We start from the raw sequence: 17,596 nt of genomic DNA, 5'->3' as shown, positions 1-17,596 counted from the left end.
AAACAAACAAACAAACAAAAATACAACTAAAGACAAAACAAATATCATCCAGAACTATGGGAAAGCTGGCTGAGTGACAGTTCCACAACTAGAAGGAAAGAAAAAAGTGCATTGAAACTGGTAGGAGGTACAGAGGTGTAGAGGTGTGGAGGCAAGCACAAAATTGGCTGGCAACTGGATATGCTGTTGATTTTTTTTTTCAATTGGGAGGGAGGTACAAGCTCCTAATTGCTCTGAACTCCAGTTCCTGGCAAGATTCCCGGGACCCAGACTCATATGGGGAGAAACTGGACCTGAACTCAAAGGCAGCTTTCGCACCAATCATTGTTCCTGCATGAGCTGAGTGACACAGAGAACTGGGAACCTCTCTGATGCAGGGCTGACTAGCAGCCATTGCTGTTTTCTCTGCCCTGGTGATTCCCTGAGACCCCACCCCACCCATTTTACAACCCCACAACAAGCTGTGTATAGTGGCTTTTGCATATGAATGGTCTGTCCTTTTGCAGACTAAAACCTAACAAACTGCAGCTGGATCAGAGAGCTCCAAAGTTTCCAAAAGAAGGCCCAAAGCCTGGCAGCAGCAGCCTGCCTTGCTTCACAGCTGGGCCTCATCTGGGCACCTCCAAACCCCAAACAAAGAGGAGGAATCTGCACATCTCTCTGAAGCTCCTGCTGGGTGGCCTCAGGCAGTGACTGACTTTGCACCTCCTTGGAGATCCAAGAGCCAGTGTATCCAGTGGTCAGTGTGAGACCATCCAGATTACAGTTCTTCACTTCCATAAGCGACACACTCAGGGGCAGACTCAGTGAGCACCAAAGCCCCACTGAAGCAAGTCCTGCCCCATAAGGGTGTCACCAGCACAGCAGTTCTCCCATCGTAGACACAGCTGATCTTCACAGCCAATTGACCTGGAAGTCAATTCCTCCCAGTGATACCAACAGCAATCAAGGCTTAACTACAACACTGTGCACGCAGTCCATAAAAGGGTGCACCAAGAGTGTCCACCTCAAGTGACTGGGGAGGCTGACCCACTGGGCCCTATAGGACACCTATTACACAAGGCCACTCTATCAACATAGGGAAGCAGCCAAGATGTGGAGACAAGGAAACATGTCATGAATGAAAGAAATAGAGGAAAGCAAATGACTGGATATAGGGTTCAAAACCATGGTTATGAGCTTACTCAAGAATATTCTAGAAACCTTTGAGAAATTTAGTGATACCCTCAAGGATATGAAAAAGGACCAATCAGAAATTAAGCATACACTGACTTATAAAGAATAATATACAGAAATCCAACAGCAGACTAGAGGATCCCAGGAATCAAGTCAAACTTTTGAAATATGAAGAAGCAAAAAACACCCAACTGGAAAAGCAAAAAAGAAAAAGAAATTAAAAAATTTGAATTGTAAGGAGCCTCTGGGAAACTTCCAGTGTACCAACATCCAAATTATGAGGGTGCCAGAAGAAGAGAGAGAACAAGATATTAAAAATCTATTTGAAGAAATAAAGACAGAAAACTTCTTCTACCAGATGAAAGAAATAGACTTACAAGCCCAGGAAGTGCAGAGAATCCCAAACAAGAGGAATCCAAAGATGACCACACAAAGACACGTCATAATTAAAATGCCAATGGCAAAAGACAAAGAGAGAATCTTAAAAGCAGCAAGAGAAAAACAGTTAGTTACCTACAAGAGAGTACCCATACGACTGTCATTTGATTTCTCAACAGAAACTATGCAGGCCAGAAATATTCAAAGTGATGAATAGCAAGAACCTACAACCAAGATTACTCTACCCAGAAAAGCTACCTTTTGAATTGAAGGTCAGATAAAGAGCTTCACAGATAAGAAAAAGCTAAAGGAGTTCATCACTGCCAAACCAATATTATATGAAATGCTGAAGGGTATTCCTAAAGAAGAGAGATAAGAAGAAAAAGGTAAAGATAAAAATTATAACAACAAAGTGACAACAAATACATATCTATCAACAAATGAATCTAAAAAGTGAAGTGAATAAAAAATCTGAGGAACAGAGAGAGAAACCAAGATGGAGGCATAGGGTAGACACTCAAATGCAGCCTACCACAACAAATTTGAATTTAGAACTGGAAAATAGGGGAGGCATTGCCCTGAAGCACCGGATGGCTAGCTGAGAGGAGGCTCTGCCATCTGGGAAGGAGAGAGAAGGCATGCTGAACCTCAGGAATTGTGAAGGTACGGAGAACTGTGCGTGTGAAAAGGCGCTGGCTTACTCCCGGTGCGGGGAGAGGAAGGGCCGAGCTGAGTTTGCTACTGGCTTACTCCTGGCGTGGAGAGGGCGGACAGCTAATGTGTGGCTGGCTTTCTTGCTCAAGAGGAAAACAGAACCACCCTATTGCTCTGATAGACAGCTCCAGACAGGGAGAGGCCAGACTGTCAGGCAGCGGGCAGAGATCTCTCCGAGGTGTGTTAAGCCAGAGGCCATTTCTGCGGGACTTGGTGAGGAGCCTACGGGAAAACAAAGCTTTTATGCATCAACCATAGATTCCGCCCCATCCAAGCTGAGCACAGAAGCTCTCCCAGAGGCTGGCTTTCTCTAAGGAGGGACTTGCCAGAATCCAAAGCTTGTCTGCACCTTTACCAAAGTAGTGCACGCGCCTGCAACCAATCTTCTGAAACTCACAGTGAACAGGACTTTTCTAAGGTGAGAATGACAGGGAACCAAAGATTGTCTGCGCCACCCCGAGACCCCGCCCCATCCAAGCAGAGTACAGAAGTCCTCCTAGCTGAGACACTGCTGATCCTCACAGCCAATTGACTTGGAGATCAATGCTTCCCAGTGATACCAACAATAAGCAAGGCTTAACAACAAGACAAGGCTTAACAATTGCACACACAGCTCACAAAGGGCTACACCAAGATTGTCCACTGCAGGTAACTGGGAAGGCTCTGCTACTGGGCTCTAACAGAACAACTAGCACACAAAACTATTCCATCAAATCAGGGAAACAACTAAAATGCAGACAAGAGGAAGGACACAAAGGAAGGAGATGGAGGAAAAGAAAAGATTGGACATTGAGTTTAAAACTATAGTTATAATGTTATTCAAAAATATCCTAAAAAAGGCTGATAAAATAAATGAGACCTATGAGGATATGAAAAGGGAGCAACTAGAAATAATAAGGGATCAACTAGAAATGAAGAAAACATTGTCTGAAATAAAAAATGTTACACAGAGTCCTAAAAACAGACTGGAAGATCGCAATAATCAAGACAAAGATTTAGAACACAAAGAGCCAGAGGACACTCCTCCACAGAAGCAAGAAAAGAGAATCCAGAAAGTTGAAGATATTGTAAGAAACCTCTGGGACAATTTCAAGTGAACCAACATCAGAATTATGGGGATCCCAGAAAAGAGAGAACAAAATACTGAAAGAATACTGGAAGAAATAGTGACAGAAAACTTTCCCCACCTGGGGAAAGAAATAGACTTACAAGTCCAGGAAGCCCACAGAACCCCAAACAAAAGGAATCCAAGGAGGACCACACCAAGACACATCATAATTAAAATTCCAAGAGCAAAAGACAAAGAGAGAATATTAAAAGCAGCAAGAGCAAAGCAGGTAGTTACCTATAAAGGAGCACCCATACAATTGTCAGCTGATTTCTCAACAGAAACCATGCGGCCAGATGGAAATGGCAAGAAATATTCAAGGTGATGAATAGCAAGAACCTACAGCCAAAAATAATCTACCTAGCAAAGCTATCACTCAGAATCGAAGGCCAGATAAAGAGCTTCACAAATAAAAAAAAAAAGCTAAAAGAGTTCATCACCGCCAAACCAGAATTATACGAATTGAAGAGAAAGAAGATAAAGATAAAAATTATGAACAACAAATACGTAACTATCAACAAGTGAATCTAAAAACCAAGGGAATTTAAAAATCTGATGAACAATATTAACTGGTGAATATAATAGAATCAGAGGTATGGAAGGAGAGTGGACTGATGATTCTCGGGGAAAAGGGGAGAGGGGGATGTGGGAAAAGACTGAACAAAAACTGTGCACCTATGGATGAGGACAATGGGGGATGGGGAAAGGACAGAGGGTGGGGTGGGAACCTGGTGGAGGGGAGCAATTGAGGGGGGGGGGGAGAGAGCAACACATTTGTAATAATCTGAACAATGAAGATTTATTTTTTAAAAATTTGAGGAACAGAATAAATGGTGAATGTAATAGAATCAGGGGCATAGAAAGGGAGTGGGCTGACAATTCTCAGGGGGAGGGAATGTAGGGGGTATGGGAAGAGATTGGACAAAAATCTTACACCTATGGATGAGGACAGTGGCTGGGGCGGGGGGGGTGGGGAGGGGAGGAGGGTAAGGACATGGGGTGGAGTGGGAACGGGGTTGAGGGGCTATGGGGAGAAAAAAGAGGAACAACTGTAATCTGAACAATAAATATTTATTTCTTTAAAAATCTAGCAGTTTCCACTGGGGATTTGTATGTCCCCTGTGAAGTAAACTTCATGTTAATTCTGTGGGCTTGAGGAGGAACATAGGTAGTAAACCGGGAGCTGGGGAGGGACGGGGGAGGGAGCTAGCAATCTGAGTCTGTCCAGTGACCGGTGTCCTAGTGCACACTCTTGTCAGCCTATAACCAAGTCACTGCCCTTCCTTAGGCAATAGCCTGTTTTCCTGGGACTCCCCGTTTGCAGGGGCCACAGGCCAGGAGTTTGGCAGCTTGGCCAGAGGGGAGGGGGCCCTGGCACCACCCAGGCCAGGCATTTAGATACAATCTCACTTCCCCATTCCTACTGACTCAGAAGGGGCTGTGAAAGCCCAACACAAAAGGCCGGTAGTTAGGAAACAAAGAAAATTAGGAATATATCTCATGGTCTAGGGCAGTGTTTCCCAAACTTCTCTCATGATGATAATCACCTGGTGGAATTGCTAAAATACAGATTCCTGAATCCCAACTAAGAAGTGTTAAACTAGAATTTTTGGGAACATATAGGTAAAATTGTATACTTAAGTAGTTAATTCAGGAATCTGTATTTTAACAACTCCACCAGGTGATTCTCATCATGAGAGAAGTTTGGGCCAGCACTGCTGCTTTATTTATTTATTTTTAAAAGTATATCTTATTGATTTTTTACAGAGAGGAAGAAAGGGGTGATGAGAGTTAGAAACATCGATGAGAGAGAATCATTGATCAGCTGCCTATTGCACCACCCCCACCAGGGATGTGCCCACAACCAAGGTACATGCGCTTGATCGGAATCGAAACCGGGACCTTTCAGTCCAGAGGCTGACGCTCTATCCACTGAGCCAAACCGGTCTCAGCAGCAGTGCTGCTTTAAATAAAGGGTTTTACCTGAATCTCTGAGTACTTGCGCATTTTCCAGCCGCCTGGTAAATTCTGCAACAGGCTCAAATGGAACCTGTAGACACAGTACTACCAAAAGCATGTTTACACAAACTACTAGGGTTTTAAAAATTAAACTAATTAGCTTAACTTCCTTTTTGCTTTTTTGCAATGTAATGGTGCACATTAGTTTGGAAGGAAGACCAGGTATAACAGTACTTTTAAATGGTTTGCAGTTCTTTGTATTTACATAAAATTAATTAATGTAAATAACTAAGAAGAACATGCAGGGAATTGATTCTCTCTCTCTCTTTCAGTCTCTGTCTCTGTCTCTGTTTCTCTCTCTCTCTCTCTCACTCACACACACACACACACACACACACACGCACACACACACATTTTCTAAGTGAAAAGAAAACAGAGTCTGTCTGTCCGTTCATTGAACAATTGACCTATCTACCCTGACAGTTAGGTTATAGGGATGAGAAAGGATGGATGGAATTTAGATTGGATAAACTGAGTAATGAGAAATGCTTGGCTCTATTGACAAAAGCAGTTTTTCTTAGGGCCATTTCTGCTTTCTGGTAAAATTGAACTATGGTCACGTTGACTCATTGATTTCCTCTGGGTAATTGTGGGGAGTGCTAAGAGATTGTGGATGATGTAATCAGTGAGTAGTATCTACAACTAGGTGTCAGAAGAGCAATTTCAAACTTCTGCAGTTCTTTAGGGAACTTGGAAGAACAAAACCGTAGAGATCTCATTAGAATAATGATTAACAAGGAGCTGCGAATAAAACCAGCTTGTCTTCTCCATGTCCACAGGGGAACTCACCCTGAGAAGAGTAGAACTCATTAACCTGTACTCTGCAGGTGTTCAGCGATTAAAAGTTCCTGATGGTTTTCACTATAGTTCATAAAATGGAGTAATCTCTGGGGTTATCTGTCTCAGAAGAAGACCCTTGATTAAGGGCTGATTGTCCTGGGAGCGAGTGGGGCAGGCACCAGTCAGCCTCAGAGCCGCTCAACCGCCCTGGGGTTCACCCTGCAGTATCTTCTGCACCACCAAAGCCCAACTTTCCCAAATCCCTGGAGCGTCATCCCTCCTGTCAGGATGCCATTTTACCCAGCAGGGACTTAGCTGGAGCATGGAGAAGAGCTGGTCTCTCCCAGGGACACTATTTCTCAGTCTCTTAAGGTTGTTAGTGGCTCCTTGCTTCCACTCTGATGTTTTTCACTTCCCATCAGTATTGTGTTCACTGCCCTGCTGCTTGCAAAGTGTTCACACATAGGTCATCAATATTTGTTGATGCTATCAGTTAATGTATAGAGTACAGTAAAGAAGGTCTGGAAAGACTCACTACATTTTTCAAAAGACATTTTGAAACAAAAATAGGAATAAGTAATTTTTGAAGGAGTAAATTCTGAGAGCAAAAGTATTGACTTCATTTGGACAATAAAGTGGTGACTATACCGTATTTCTTCTTCATGTATCTCTACCATTAGTACACATTTCTTAGTTTTTGACCAGGATGTATATGTAATTTAAAAATAAAATGGAGAAATATAAATCTCTCAAAACAGGTGATATATAATAAACTTGAAGACTCACATATACTGTTGTTGCAGAATTTACCAGGTGACTGAACAATACACAGGAGTGCTCGGATACACAGGAAAACCCATTCATGTCTAGATGCACTAGGACCATGACTCAGGGAAGCCTGTGTCAAAATCCTGAGCGAGCCAATAGGGAGGAAGCTTTCCCTTTATACCCTTTGGTTTTCTTTGTCCCTCAAATATGGTTCAGACTTCCAGACCTTCTGGGGGCTTTGCAAAAAGCCTCATGTGCTGGGATGGGGGCTGTGAGACCACACCTAAAGGCCTGGCCTGGCGCCAGGGCTGATAACAGACCCGGGGGTTGGGTATGGTTATGGTTTAATGAGTAAAATGTGAATATTTAGGTCAATAGGTCTTGCAAGACCAGATAATTAAGGAAGGGGCAGTGACTTGATTACAGGCTAATAAGAATGTGTATTAGGGATATTGATTAACTAGGTACAGAGTCAGGCTGCTAAGTCTTCCCCTCCTCCCCCCATATTTTATTTTCCTCATCACTGTGTCTGATAAATTTCATACATATAGAAAACGTCTCCCACATATACTCAAGAGTTAACTACAATAGAATGTTATGTTTGCTTTACTTGTAATAGCAGAGAATTGGAAAGCACCTAAATGGATATCAGTAAGAGACCTGATTAGTGCCTTATGGTCTGTTCATGCAAAGGTACATATTACAGTACAGAAAATGCCTAAGCAGATAAATCTCAAATGAAATAAAATGTGAAGAAAGTTTTTCATTGGTTGGGGTGATTTTGCAGGGAGCTGTGAGCCCTATTAACAGTTTAAACTTTACAATGATTGCAGTGGGGGGCTTGGGCAGAAGTGAGTCCCTGCTCTCGTTGAAACTGGGATATGCCATTAACAGACTTACACTTTTGTACCAGCATTAGCACTGGCATGTGGGAATAAATTTGAGGGGAACAGGCTTGTGGCTAAGAGAGAAATTAGGAAATCACTGTAGTAACATGGGTGAGCCGTGGCAATGGAAAGTAAAAACATATTAAAAAAATATCGAGACATGAGCAGGATAACCCACGGAGTATTTATCCCATGCAAACAATGAGGAAAAGGACTGACTGCTGGGTGATGCTTAAACTTCTGACTTGACCAACTGAATCCTCTTCATAATCCCAGTTTCTAACATCCCTGTTAAGCAACAACTTTTATTTTCCCGGCTGACTTACTCTTTACCATCCCACCTCTCCCACCCATTGAGTTTACCACTTTTTCTTACTTGCCTCAATACTATCCTTCTTTGTCTTCCTTAGCCAACATTTGCAGTATCACAACTTGTCAACCCAGTGCCGCTCCTAATGCAGCTGGATAAAACTCAGTTTCATTGTAAATATACACCCACATACCTCAAGTAAACTCTTAATGTTGTCAGGCAATTGTGACAATCTTTTGGAGTAATAGTTGCTACAGAATGATCAATAACATCAGTTAAACCTGCATGGTTTGAAGGAAGTGCCAATTACTTTATGAATACCTATATGAAATTGCTATAAGTGGTGGCGGGAGAACCATTATAAGGGACATAAGTAAATAATATTTCTGACGTTAAAAAGTATTTTATGTTTATTACTATGCCAGTATTCATGCAATAAAAAATTTAACAACTTTGCTTAAGATTTATTTTTATTACAAAGCTGTTGAAATTATTTTAGTAGAAAATTTTGCTTTGCAAAAGCGTAAATTAGCTTTGCAAAAGGATGAATTTGAAGTGGAAAGCCTGTAGGTGGGTGGAAGGTCAGAAGATAATGAATGATCTTTAACAAGAGAAAGGACATGGCTATAGACTGGAGGGAAAGGAATGCTCTCGCAGTAAGCTGAAAGTGCAGAAAAGAAACAAGAAAGGGGGTAGCTGAAAAGAAAAAGTATTCAGTCCACCAGGGACGGTTCAGAGCAAGAGTTTATAGCAACAGAGACAATGGGAGGATATGAGCACACAGCCTCCAAATGACCTTCGCAAAAAAATACTGGAAGAAACGGAGAATTTTGCAAAAGGGTGAATTTGCTTTGCATAATGGTGAATTTGAAATTGAAAACCTGTAAACGCTTAGACACATCAGAACAATGACAGATCAAAAAGATACAAAGTAAAACTAAAGTAATACGAGGAAAGGCAGGGGTTGTAACTAATCCCGTTGTTCCCGGGCTTGGTGATTAGTCGGGGTCCGGGAAAGTCCAGGGAGGCTTTGCAAAGGTGACGTGAGCGCGGTGCCCGTCAGGCGGGGCTGGAATTCCCCGCCCCGGATGGCGGCGGAGGCCCTGCGCATGCGCCAGGAGCCCCAGGCCAGGACCCGGACCGAGATGCTGGGAAATGGAGTCCGAGCGCCGAGGAGCCCCGGGGATTCTGGGAATCGCAGTCCAAAGCTGGCGTGTCTTCCGCGCAGACTCAGACGGAAAAGTGAACAGGTGACGCGACGTTGTCCTTCCAGCGGAAGTGTCCGATCGGAACCAGTCCCGTGGGAAAGGTAAGTCCGGGCTTGGGGATCTGGGTGACCAGCCCTTTGTCTCCCGCCGTGTTCCCTCGGGAAGGTGGAACTAGTTTCGGCGTCCGGAGGGCATTCGCACCCGCCCCTTGCAGTGGAGCCTGTGGTTTCCACAGTTCAGCGCGCATTAGGGCCTCCCGAGGGGCGGGGGCGTGGCCGGGAGGGGCGGGCCGCCCTGCATCGTGGGTTCGGGGCTCCCGGGCGCTGAATGGCCTGGCCGTGGGGACACCGCGGGGGTGATGCCTGCTCCGGCTCCGCGCTTCCGTCCGCAGCGCGCCCCGAGCGCCTGCTTCTCGCCAGAGTCTAGACAATTGTTCTCGGGATTATTACGAGGAAGTGAGTCCCGAGGACGGGGCTGCGGCGACGCCACGCCGACTCCGCCCCCTCCGGCCCGGCGGTCTGTCCCGCGGTCTCCGGTCGTCGCTCTGCGCGTCGGCTTCGCGGTTCCTCCCGGACACGGGCTTCGCGAGGTGCGCGTGGCTGGTGTGTGAGCTCGGAGCCAGTGGGACAAGCACCATCCGACCCCGCGGCCCGGGTATTGCTCCCTGAGTGGTGACTTTTCAATGGGTGCGAAGTGAGGGAACGCCTGCCGGCAGGACTTCCCCGTGGGCGATGCCCGGTGTGAGCAGCAGCCATCAGCCACCCCCTGCCCGTGCACCCCTGCACACCCGCCTCGCCCTGGGCGTCGGGGAGGGCATGTCCCTGGAGGGCCGGGACAGGGACTCTTCTCAAACTGTCCCAAGGGCTGCAGGGGGTCCTTGGTCACCCAGTGAGAAGGACAGCGCATTTTCCTCTGTGGTGTTGGCCATTTAAAAGCAATTTTCCAAAGTCTTCTATCATTTTTCCCTGGTCCTTAATGTCTGTATAACTTAGAAATAATTTAACTGCATGTAGCATGTCAACATTCAGTATTATGTTGTATTTATATTATATTTAAGTGTTTCTCATTTAAATTACCTTGGTGTCGGGTTTTTTATTTTTTTATTTTTTATGAGTTTATTTGAGCTAAACTTATGGCATATGCTAGGGGCGGGATTTCGAATACTTCCTAAATTATCTTGCTTTTAAGTTTGAGTGTTAAACTGCTTTAAGGTAAGATTTTTGTAACAGTTGTATTCCCAAAGCAGGCATTTTAGCCTTTTTACACATAGTAAATGCCCAGTACCTCTTTGTGTACTAAAAAATGACTAGTTTCATAATGTGGTCTTTCATCTTCCAGACAATAATAGTATTTCCCCTTCTCTCCCCCCCCCCCCCACCCCAGGAAACTAAAAAGACCCTTCTCAAGGCAGAAGTGGGTTTTGTGATCATTCAAACCCAAGATGATGACAGAGTCCAAGAAAGTTGCAGCTCAGAATCCTCAGGAGGATGAAGGGCTTCTGAGAGTGAAGGTAGAGGAGGAAGATTTTGTCTGGGGGCAGAACGCTTGCTCAGAGAAAAGTGATTTTCTCAAACAGGAGCTGTGCCGGCAGCTGTTCAGGCATTTCAGCTACCACGAAGCACCTGGGCCCCGCCAGGCACTGTGCCGGCTCCGTGAGCTCTGTGGGCTGTGGCTGCAGCCTGAGACGCACAGCAAGGAGCAGATGCTGGAGCTGCTGGTGCTGGAGCAGCTCCTGAGCATCCTGCCCGTGGAGCTGCAGGCCCTGGTGCGAGAGCAGTGCCCACGGAGTGGGGAGGAGGTGGTGACAGCGCTGGAAGATGAGAGAGGCAGCGGTGAAGCTGTGCTCCAGGTACAGAGACGATGGGTGAGCTAAGGCCTCCAGGATGGATGGCGTCCCACAGGGGGAGGTCTGAGCTCCTCGTCCGGGATGCATTTATGTCTCCTTTGCTCTCTGTTTGCTTCTGTGTCATATCTTACCACTGAGTCAGGCTTGATTCTTCCTTCCCCGGTTTTGTGTTCCTACAGGATATTCTCTTTGTTTGGGGGAAATGTTTAGTTCCAACAGTGATGCTCTCATAAATCCAGATGCACTTTATTTCTTTCAGGTTCCAGTCCCTGGGCACGGGCAGGAAATACTCAGGAGAAAGGTTGCACCTCCTGGACCAGCATTGACTGACCAGCTCCAGCCAGCGGACACCAAGGACCTTCAGGGTTCTTCAGAACGCCCTCTCCCACGGGACTTCGGTAAAGTCATGTCCTCAGAGGGAGGGACAGGGGCCCTCCCTGCTTAGACTGAAGTTCCAATACTGTAGGCGGTCCTTTTCTTGGCCAACCAGAAGTGGGTGGGTGGGTGGGTGGATGGGTGGATGGATGCTTTCAGCTCCATGTACGCACACTCCAGAGTCATTTATAACTTGACTCTTCTCACCCATCTGCATCCTCCTCTGCCTTCTCTGAAGATGGTGCCGCCCTTTCTTTCTCTAAGCCTACCGTTACTATGCATCCTCAATCCAGAGTCCCCCTTGGTCCCTCAGTTCTTTATTCCTATTTTGTCTTCCTTCCTGTTCTTGCTGGTGAGGATCCTCTTCCCTGACTTTTGTTTCATCTGCTCATCCTGGTGTGTGCCTCCTCTCTGCCGACCACCGCACACAGGACTGGCTTGTTCTGATTTGTTCTTCTGTGGTTCATGCCTCTCATTTGAAAGGCCATGTTTTTGGAATGGCCAAATGAAGTACCAATTTGTAACTATCTTGAGTGTTTTTGAACAATTTTTTTTTTTCCCAGCTCAGCAAACCTCTTCTGTCATTATTGTCATTTTAGATAATGAGAGTGAAAACAATGAGTCTCTGTCAAGTCTGGAAGTTTATGAAAACACAGGTTCACAGAGAATTGTATCAGGACAGCCTTTGACATTTGCATCAGAGGAGTCTGCTGAACCTTGGGACATCCTCAAGTCTGCAGGGCAGATAAAGCAGCAACAGGAAAACGAACCTGGGGAGTCCCGGAGACCGTCATCTGCTCAGGATGGAGGTTTTAGCAAAGTCCTCACCCACAAAAATATACCTCCAGGTGAAATAATAAGTCACAATGGATGTGACAGAAGCATAAACCTGAACCCAAATGAAATTATACACCACAAATCTTGTAAACACAGTACCTATGACCAAAGTCTCAAGTGGAATTCAGGTTTTATTATGCATCAAAGAATTTATGTTGGAGGAAAAACTCCCCAATGTGGAAAATCTCTCAAGCACTCAAACCTTATTAAACAGACAGCAGTTTTCAGTGGAGAGAAAACCCATCAATGTAGTGAGTGTGGGAAAGCTTTCAGGCACAGCTCAAAGCTTACTAGACACCAGAAAATCCACACTGGAGAGAGACCCTATGAGTGTAACGAGTGTGGAAAAGGCTTTGGGGGGAGATCAGATCTCATTAGACACCAGAGAATCCACTCTGGGGAGAGACCCTTTGAATGCAAAGAATGTGGAAGAGCCTTCAGCCTGAACTCACACCTCATCCTGCATCAGAGAATCCACACCAGAGAGAAACCCTATGCATGCAGTGAGTGTGGGAAAACATTCAGGGTGAGCTCACACCTTATTCGACACCTGAGAGTCCACACTGGAGAGAAACCCTATGCATGCAATGAGTGCGGAAGAGCCTTCAGTCAGAGCTCGCACCTCAGCCAACATCAGAGAATTCACAAGAGGGAAAGCCTATTCATGTGAGGAACTTAAATTCCTATGGAATGCTAAGGAAATAGCAAAATGTGGGAAACATTGAATGCAAAGTAAATCCTGGGTAGGGTGCGTGACAGAACAGCCAGAGTCTCTTTCCTCCCTCTGGTCCTCTCATATGTGATCCTGCCTGTGGTCTGTCCTCTGCTTTCTGAGAGGCTGGGCTGCCAATCCAGAAGAGCAGAGTTGGGGGAGGCGAGTAAATAGGTTAGTCCAGCAGTGGAGAAAGGACGAAGAAGGACGTTAGAAAATAATCATGACCACAGAGTGGGGGGGACTCAGAGTGAGGGTGATCCTCAGCCCCACGTAGTGGTTCTGCACAAGGCTGCTCTGCAACAGGACAGACCGGAGGGTTGTGTGAGGGGACTCGGCAGGTGGCCTTCCGACAAGTAGGGTGTAATCTGCATCCAGGTTGTGCCAGGAAGTACACCCAAGGCAAGAGGTGGGAGTCAGAGATTCCAACAGGAAGGGGGAGTGGAAGGAAATGAGGCAAGAGGTGGGGGCAGAGGTGAGCAATGTGTTCAAGTGGGAGGGAACCTAGATCTGGAGGAGATGGATGCAGTCCTGTGACCGGAACCTTCCTGCCGTGTGTGCTGGGGTTTGTGGACACCTTCTTGGGCTGGATGGACAGACTGCAGTGTGGGGCCTCTCAACTGGCCACTGAAAAGTGAGGGCAGGGTGAGTTGGTAGCAAAAACAAAGGCTCTGAAACTTTAAACCAGCACAGGAGTGCATTGGTTCTATATTCCTTGCACGTGTTCCCATTTATCCTGTGATGCCCTGTTGAATGGTAGAGTAGTGGTTATCCTCATTTGGTTGAAGAAAATTTTGAGTTAAAAGGAATTCAGCAACTTGTCAACAGTTACAAGATTATGAGGTGAAAAGACTGCTCATATGGAGACACTAAGCCAGTACCCAAGGTGGCCTGGCCCGCTGCAGAGTAGTTTTATGACTGCTTGTCTAAAGGATCATCTCCATTCCAAGGTTTGGCTTTGGAAAAATTGCCGTGTCCAAAGGACACGACCTTCAAGCTTCTCTTGCTCATATCCAGGACATCTTATTACTAAATCCTCAATGAAACTGCCAGTGTGCAGTCATGAGGGCAGTCTGGTACCTTCTCAGAGTTGAGCCATCTGGAACCTTTCCCACTCTCATCACATATGAGGACTTTCTTTCCTCTGGATTCTCAAATGCTGGGCGAGGCCAGTGCTTTCGATAGAAGCTTTCCTGTATTCTTCACTGTGGCAGAGAGTTTCAGGGGAGCAACAAAAGTAGGTTTTCTCACACTTTCTATGGTGAGAACTACAGTTCTCTTAACTTGAGTTCTCTCTTGTCCTGAGATACAGTTTCCCCTGTGTTTGATAAGATTTGTATTTCAGGTGGGATTTTCCCAACATTTATCACCTGTTTGAGGCAGTTGCCTTCCTCGTATCCCCAGTGACTCATGTGCAGGTCTCACCTCAAAGGTGGTGATTGCTGTCACCACATCCCTGAGTGCCCAGAAGGCCCTGAGCTTGGCTTAATGCTGTTGTCCCAGCCTTAAAACGCATTCCGTCTTTGTTGTTTTTATTAATGGTCACCCAAGGATATCTTTCCCCATAGATTTTTAGAGTGGAAGGGAGGTAGGGTGGGGGAGGGGAAAGAAAGAGAGAGAGGCATTGAGAAACATCAATTGGTTGCTTCTCGAACTTGCCCCAACTGTCTGGGCTGGGGATTGAACCTGCAACCCAGGTGCATGCCCTTGACTGGGGCTCAAACCTGAGACCGATGCTCCAGCTGAAGCTGTGACCACTGAGAAGCAGCAGCCAGGACTCCCAATTTTATCTTTAAACTTGTGCTTAAGTGAATTAAATAGGAAAATGGGGCATGTACTTGAGCGGAGGACATATCTATATTTCTTTGCTCCCCTCTTGGTGTTCCCCATGAGCACAAATTTCAGTGGGCCTGTGAGTCTTGGGAGTTCACAGGCTCAGAATATGAAGGGGAGTTTTGGGCCACTTTGGCATGTGAATTATTTTGAGCTGAAGGAAATTGAAACCCAGCAGACTCAGGAAAAAGTTTTACCTCTCCCTTAACTATGCAAAATTTTTATTGGGGGCCTGTCCTAGAAAGAGAGCTATGAAGAAAGTTAACTTTTACCTGAGTGACCTTTATGTATGTGTAGGGCAACCCTCTGAAAACCAAACATCTGCCCTTAACTTCTTGGGAATCACTTCCTCTGGAGCACCAGGCCCCCTCCCCCCTCCCATTCCTCAGCTCAGGATGACAGACAAGCCTCAACTGCCTTTGTCTTATTTCTTTGGTGCTTTGGTATGTACAAAATTAAAAGGGTAAGTTCAAGTGTACAGCATGTCCACTGAGGTTATGGGGCAAGCAAAAGTAGGTTTATAGTTCTAATACAAATAATACAAAAATAAACTTGCATACTCACAACTGTAAACCTACTTTATCCTGTCCCGTTTTGGGAGCCTCAAGTTATGAATTGTCCATAATTTTTATGTTTCTATATACAAGTTAAATGTGTTTATATTTGCTTTTAAACTGGCATTGCACAATATAAAGGTGAATAGAAAAACTCATAGTGATCTTTTAAATTTTTCTCTTATTTCAAATGACATTAAATAACAAAAACATGACAAATCAAGAGAATATGTGGGGTGGGGATAAAAAAGGTTTTATAGTTTAATACCTTTAACATGATGTTTTTAACCAAGGGCTTCCACATTTTCTTTTGCATGAAGCCTGCAAATTATGTCGCTTGCACTTGTCTATGTAGATGAAGTTTCTTAAATATTTGCTTCTTTGGAACAAATTTCTTATTTTCCGTACTACTCTTGTCTCCTGAAATAAGCTGCAACGGTATACACGGAAGAGGCGCGAGACAGCGCTGAGGCGCACAATTCACTTAGCACCTGTCTGACCCGCCACCCTCTCTACAATTAGCAGCGTGGCAGCAGGAGGCGCTAGGAGCAGGCGGGAACCGGGTGCTATAGGGAGGTAAGGGGCAGGGCCAAGCGGGTTTCCGGGTCCACTTCTGCCGGGCAGAGTCCGGTCCCTATTTCTGTGAACACTTCCTGGGAAAGTGCATTTTCTCCGGGCCCAATATACATGAGCACTTCCGCCGGGCCGGAATCTTGGATGTACTTCTGCCAAACCGAACGTACATGACAACTTCCTCCGGATCAGGTTCGTTGATGCACTTCCTGTTTACATGAGCACTGCCGCCGGACTCTGTTTACATGAACACTTCCGCCGGACTCCTTATATGAACACTTCTGCCGGACTGGATTCTTGGGTGCGCTTCCTCTGGAGTTTAATTATATGAGCACTCGCCAAAACCGGTCGCTCAGTGGATAGAGCGTCTGCCTGTGGACTGAAAGGTCCCAGGTTCGATTCCGGTCAAGGGCTTGTTTGCAGGCACATCCCCAGTAGGGGGTATGCAAGAAGCAGCTGATCGATGATTCTCTCTCGGTGTTTCTCTCTATCCCTCGCTCTTCCTCTCTGTAAAAAAATAAAAAATATATATTAAAAAAAAATATATAAATATATATATAATTATGTGAGCACTATTTACATGAAAACTTCCGCCGAGCCCAATATACATGAGCACTCCCGCTATTTACGTGAGCACTTCCGGTGGACCCAGTTTCGTGAGCACTTCCGGCGTACTTTATTTACATTAACACTTCCTCCGAATCGGATTCTTCGATGCACTTCGGCCGGTCCCAGTTTACACGAGCACTTCCGCCGGAATCTCTTTACATGAACACTTCCGCCGGACCCAGTTTACACGAGCACTTCCGCCGGAATCTCTTTACATGAACACTTCCGCCGGACCCAGTTTACATGAGCACTTCCTCCGGACCGGATTCTTCGATACACTTCCGCCGGACCCAATTTACGCGAGCACTTCCGCCGGACCCAGTTTACGTGAGCACTTCCGCCGGACCCAGTTCACGTGACCCAGCTTACGTGAGCACTTCTGCCGGACCCAGTTCACGTGAGCACTTCTGCCGGACCCAGTTCACGTGACCCAGTTTACGTGAGCACTTCCTCCGGACCGGATTCTTCGATGCACTTCCGCCGGACCCAGTTTACGTAAGCACTTCCGCCGGACCGGATTCTTGAATATATTTCCTTCAGACGGGGTTTATATGAGCACATCCTCGGGATTGGGATAATCAGTACACTTTTCTAGGTTAGTTTTAGGTTCTGCTTTGGGGGGTAGGTTTCAGGGGTGGCCCTTCAGCTGGGCTGGTTGACATTCGCACTTCCTTCTCATTGGGTCCGCTGACACATTTTCTCGCGGGCTGAGGTGGGGAGGGCCGGTTAGTTCCCTCAGTTGCCCCAGTCGCCAGGAAGAGTGGGCGCGGTGGCCTGGGAATCCAGATCGGCGAACGTGTGAGCTACTCCTTGTACAGTCCGCGCGGGACGCGCCGCGCCATCTCCCGCACGCTCTGGTCTGACAGGTCCGTGTGGCTCACGGACACAGACGGCGCATGTTCTGGATCC

At 46.1% G+C, this 17,596-nt stretch overlaps 1 protein-coding gene across 3 annotated transcripts; it reads left to right on the top strand.

Annotated features, from left to right (window-relative positions):
- Positions 1 to 8,585: 8,585 nt before the first annotated feature.
- ZNF165 (zinc finger protein 165) lies at positions 8,586 to 15,663 on the top strand. Of its 3 annotated transcripts, none has more exons than XM_084865243.1 (4): positions 8,586 to 9,449; positions 10,732 to 11,197; positions 11,454 to 11,592; positions 12,169 to 15,663. In XM_084865243.1, exons 2-4 carry the CDS (start codon positions 10,790 to 10,792, stop codon positions 13,074 to 13,076), a joined length of 1,455 nt encoding a protein of 484 aa, XP_084721369.1. In that variant the 5' UTR covers positions 8,586 to 9,449; positions 10,732 to 10,789; the 3' UTR covers positions 13,077 to 15,663. The 3 variants fall into 3 exon arrangements, with proteins under 3 accessions (XP_084721369.1, XP_084721368.1, XP_084721367.1); XM_084865242.1 differs by having other exon boundaries at positions 8,586 to 9,937; XM_084865241.1 differs by having other exon boundaries at positions 8,587 to 10,002.
- The last annotated feature ends 1,933 nt before the right edge of the window (positions 15,664 to 17,596 follow it).

This window comes from Pipistrellus hanaki (assembly GCF_964339955.1).
Source record: "Pipistrellus hanaki genome assembly, chromosome: 18".
Classification (NCBI taxonomy): Eukaryota; Metazoa; Chordata; class Mammalia; order Chiroptera; family Vespertilionidae; genus Pipistrellus; species Pipistrellus hanaki.
The sequence above is the reverse complement of the archived record's forward strand: the minus strand, read 5'-3'. Positions and strand labels throughout refer to the sequence as shown.

Coding starts and splice junctions, on each gene's coding strand:
- ZNF165 (XM_084865243.1), top strand. CDS start 10,790: ATGATGACAGAGTCCAAGAAAGTTGCAGCTCAGAATCCTCAGGAGGAT. Junction 11,198..11,453: donor GCGGTGAAGCTGTGCTCCAG/GTACAGAGACGA, acceptor TATTTCTTTCAG/GTTCCAGTCCCTGGGCACGG. Junction 11,593..12,168: donor CCCTCTCCCACGGGACTTCG/GTAAAGTCATGT, acceptor TTGTCATTTTAG/ATAATGAGAGTGAAAACAAT.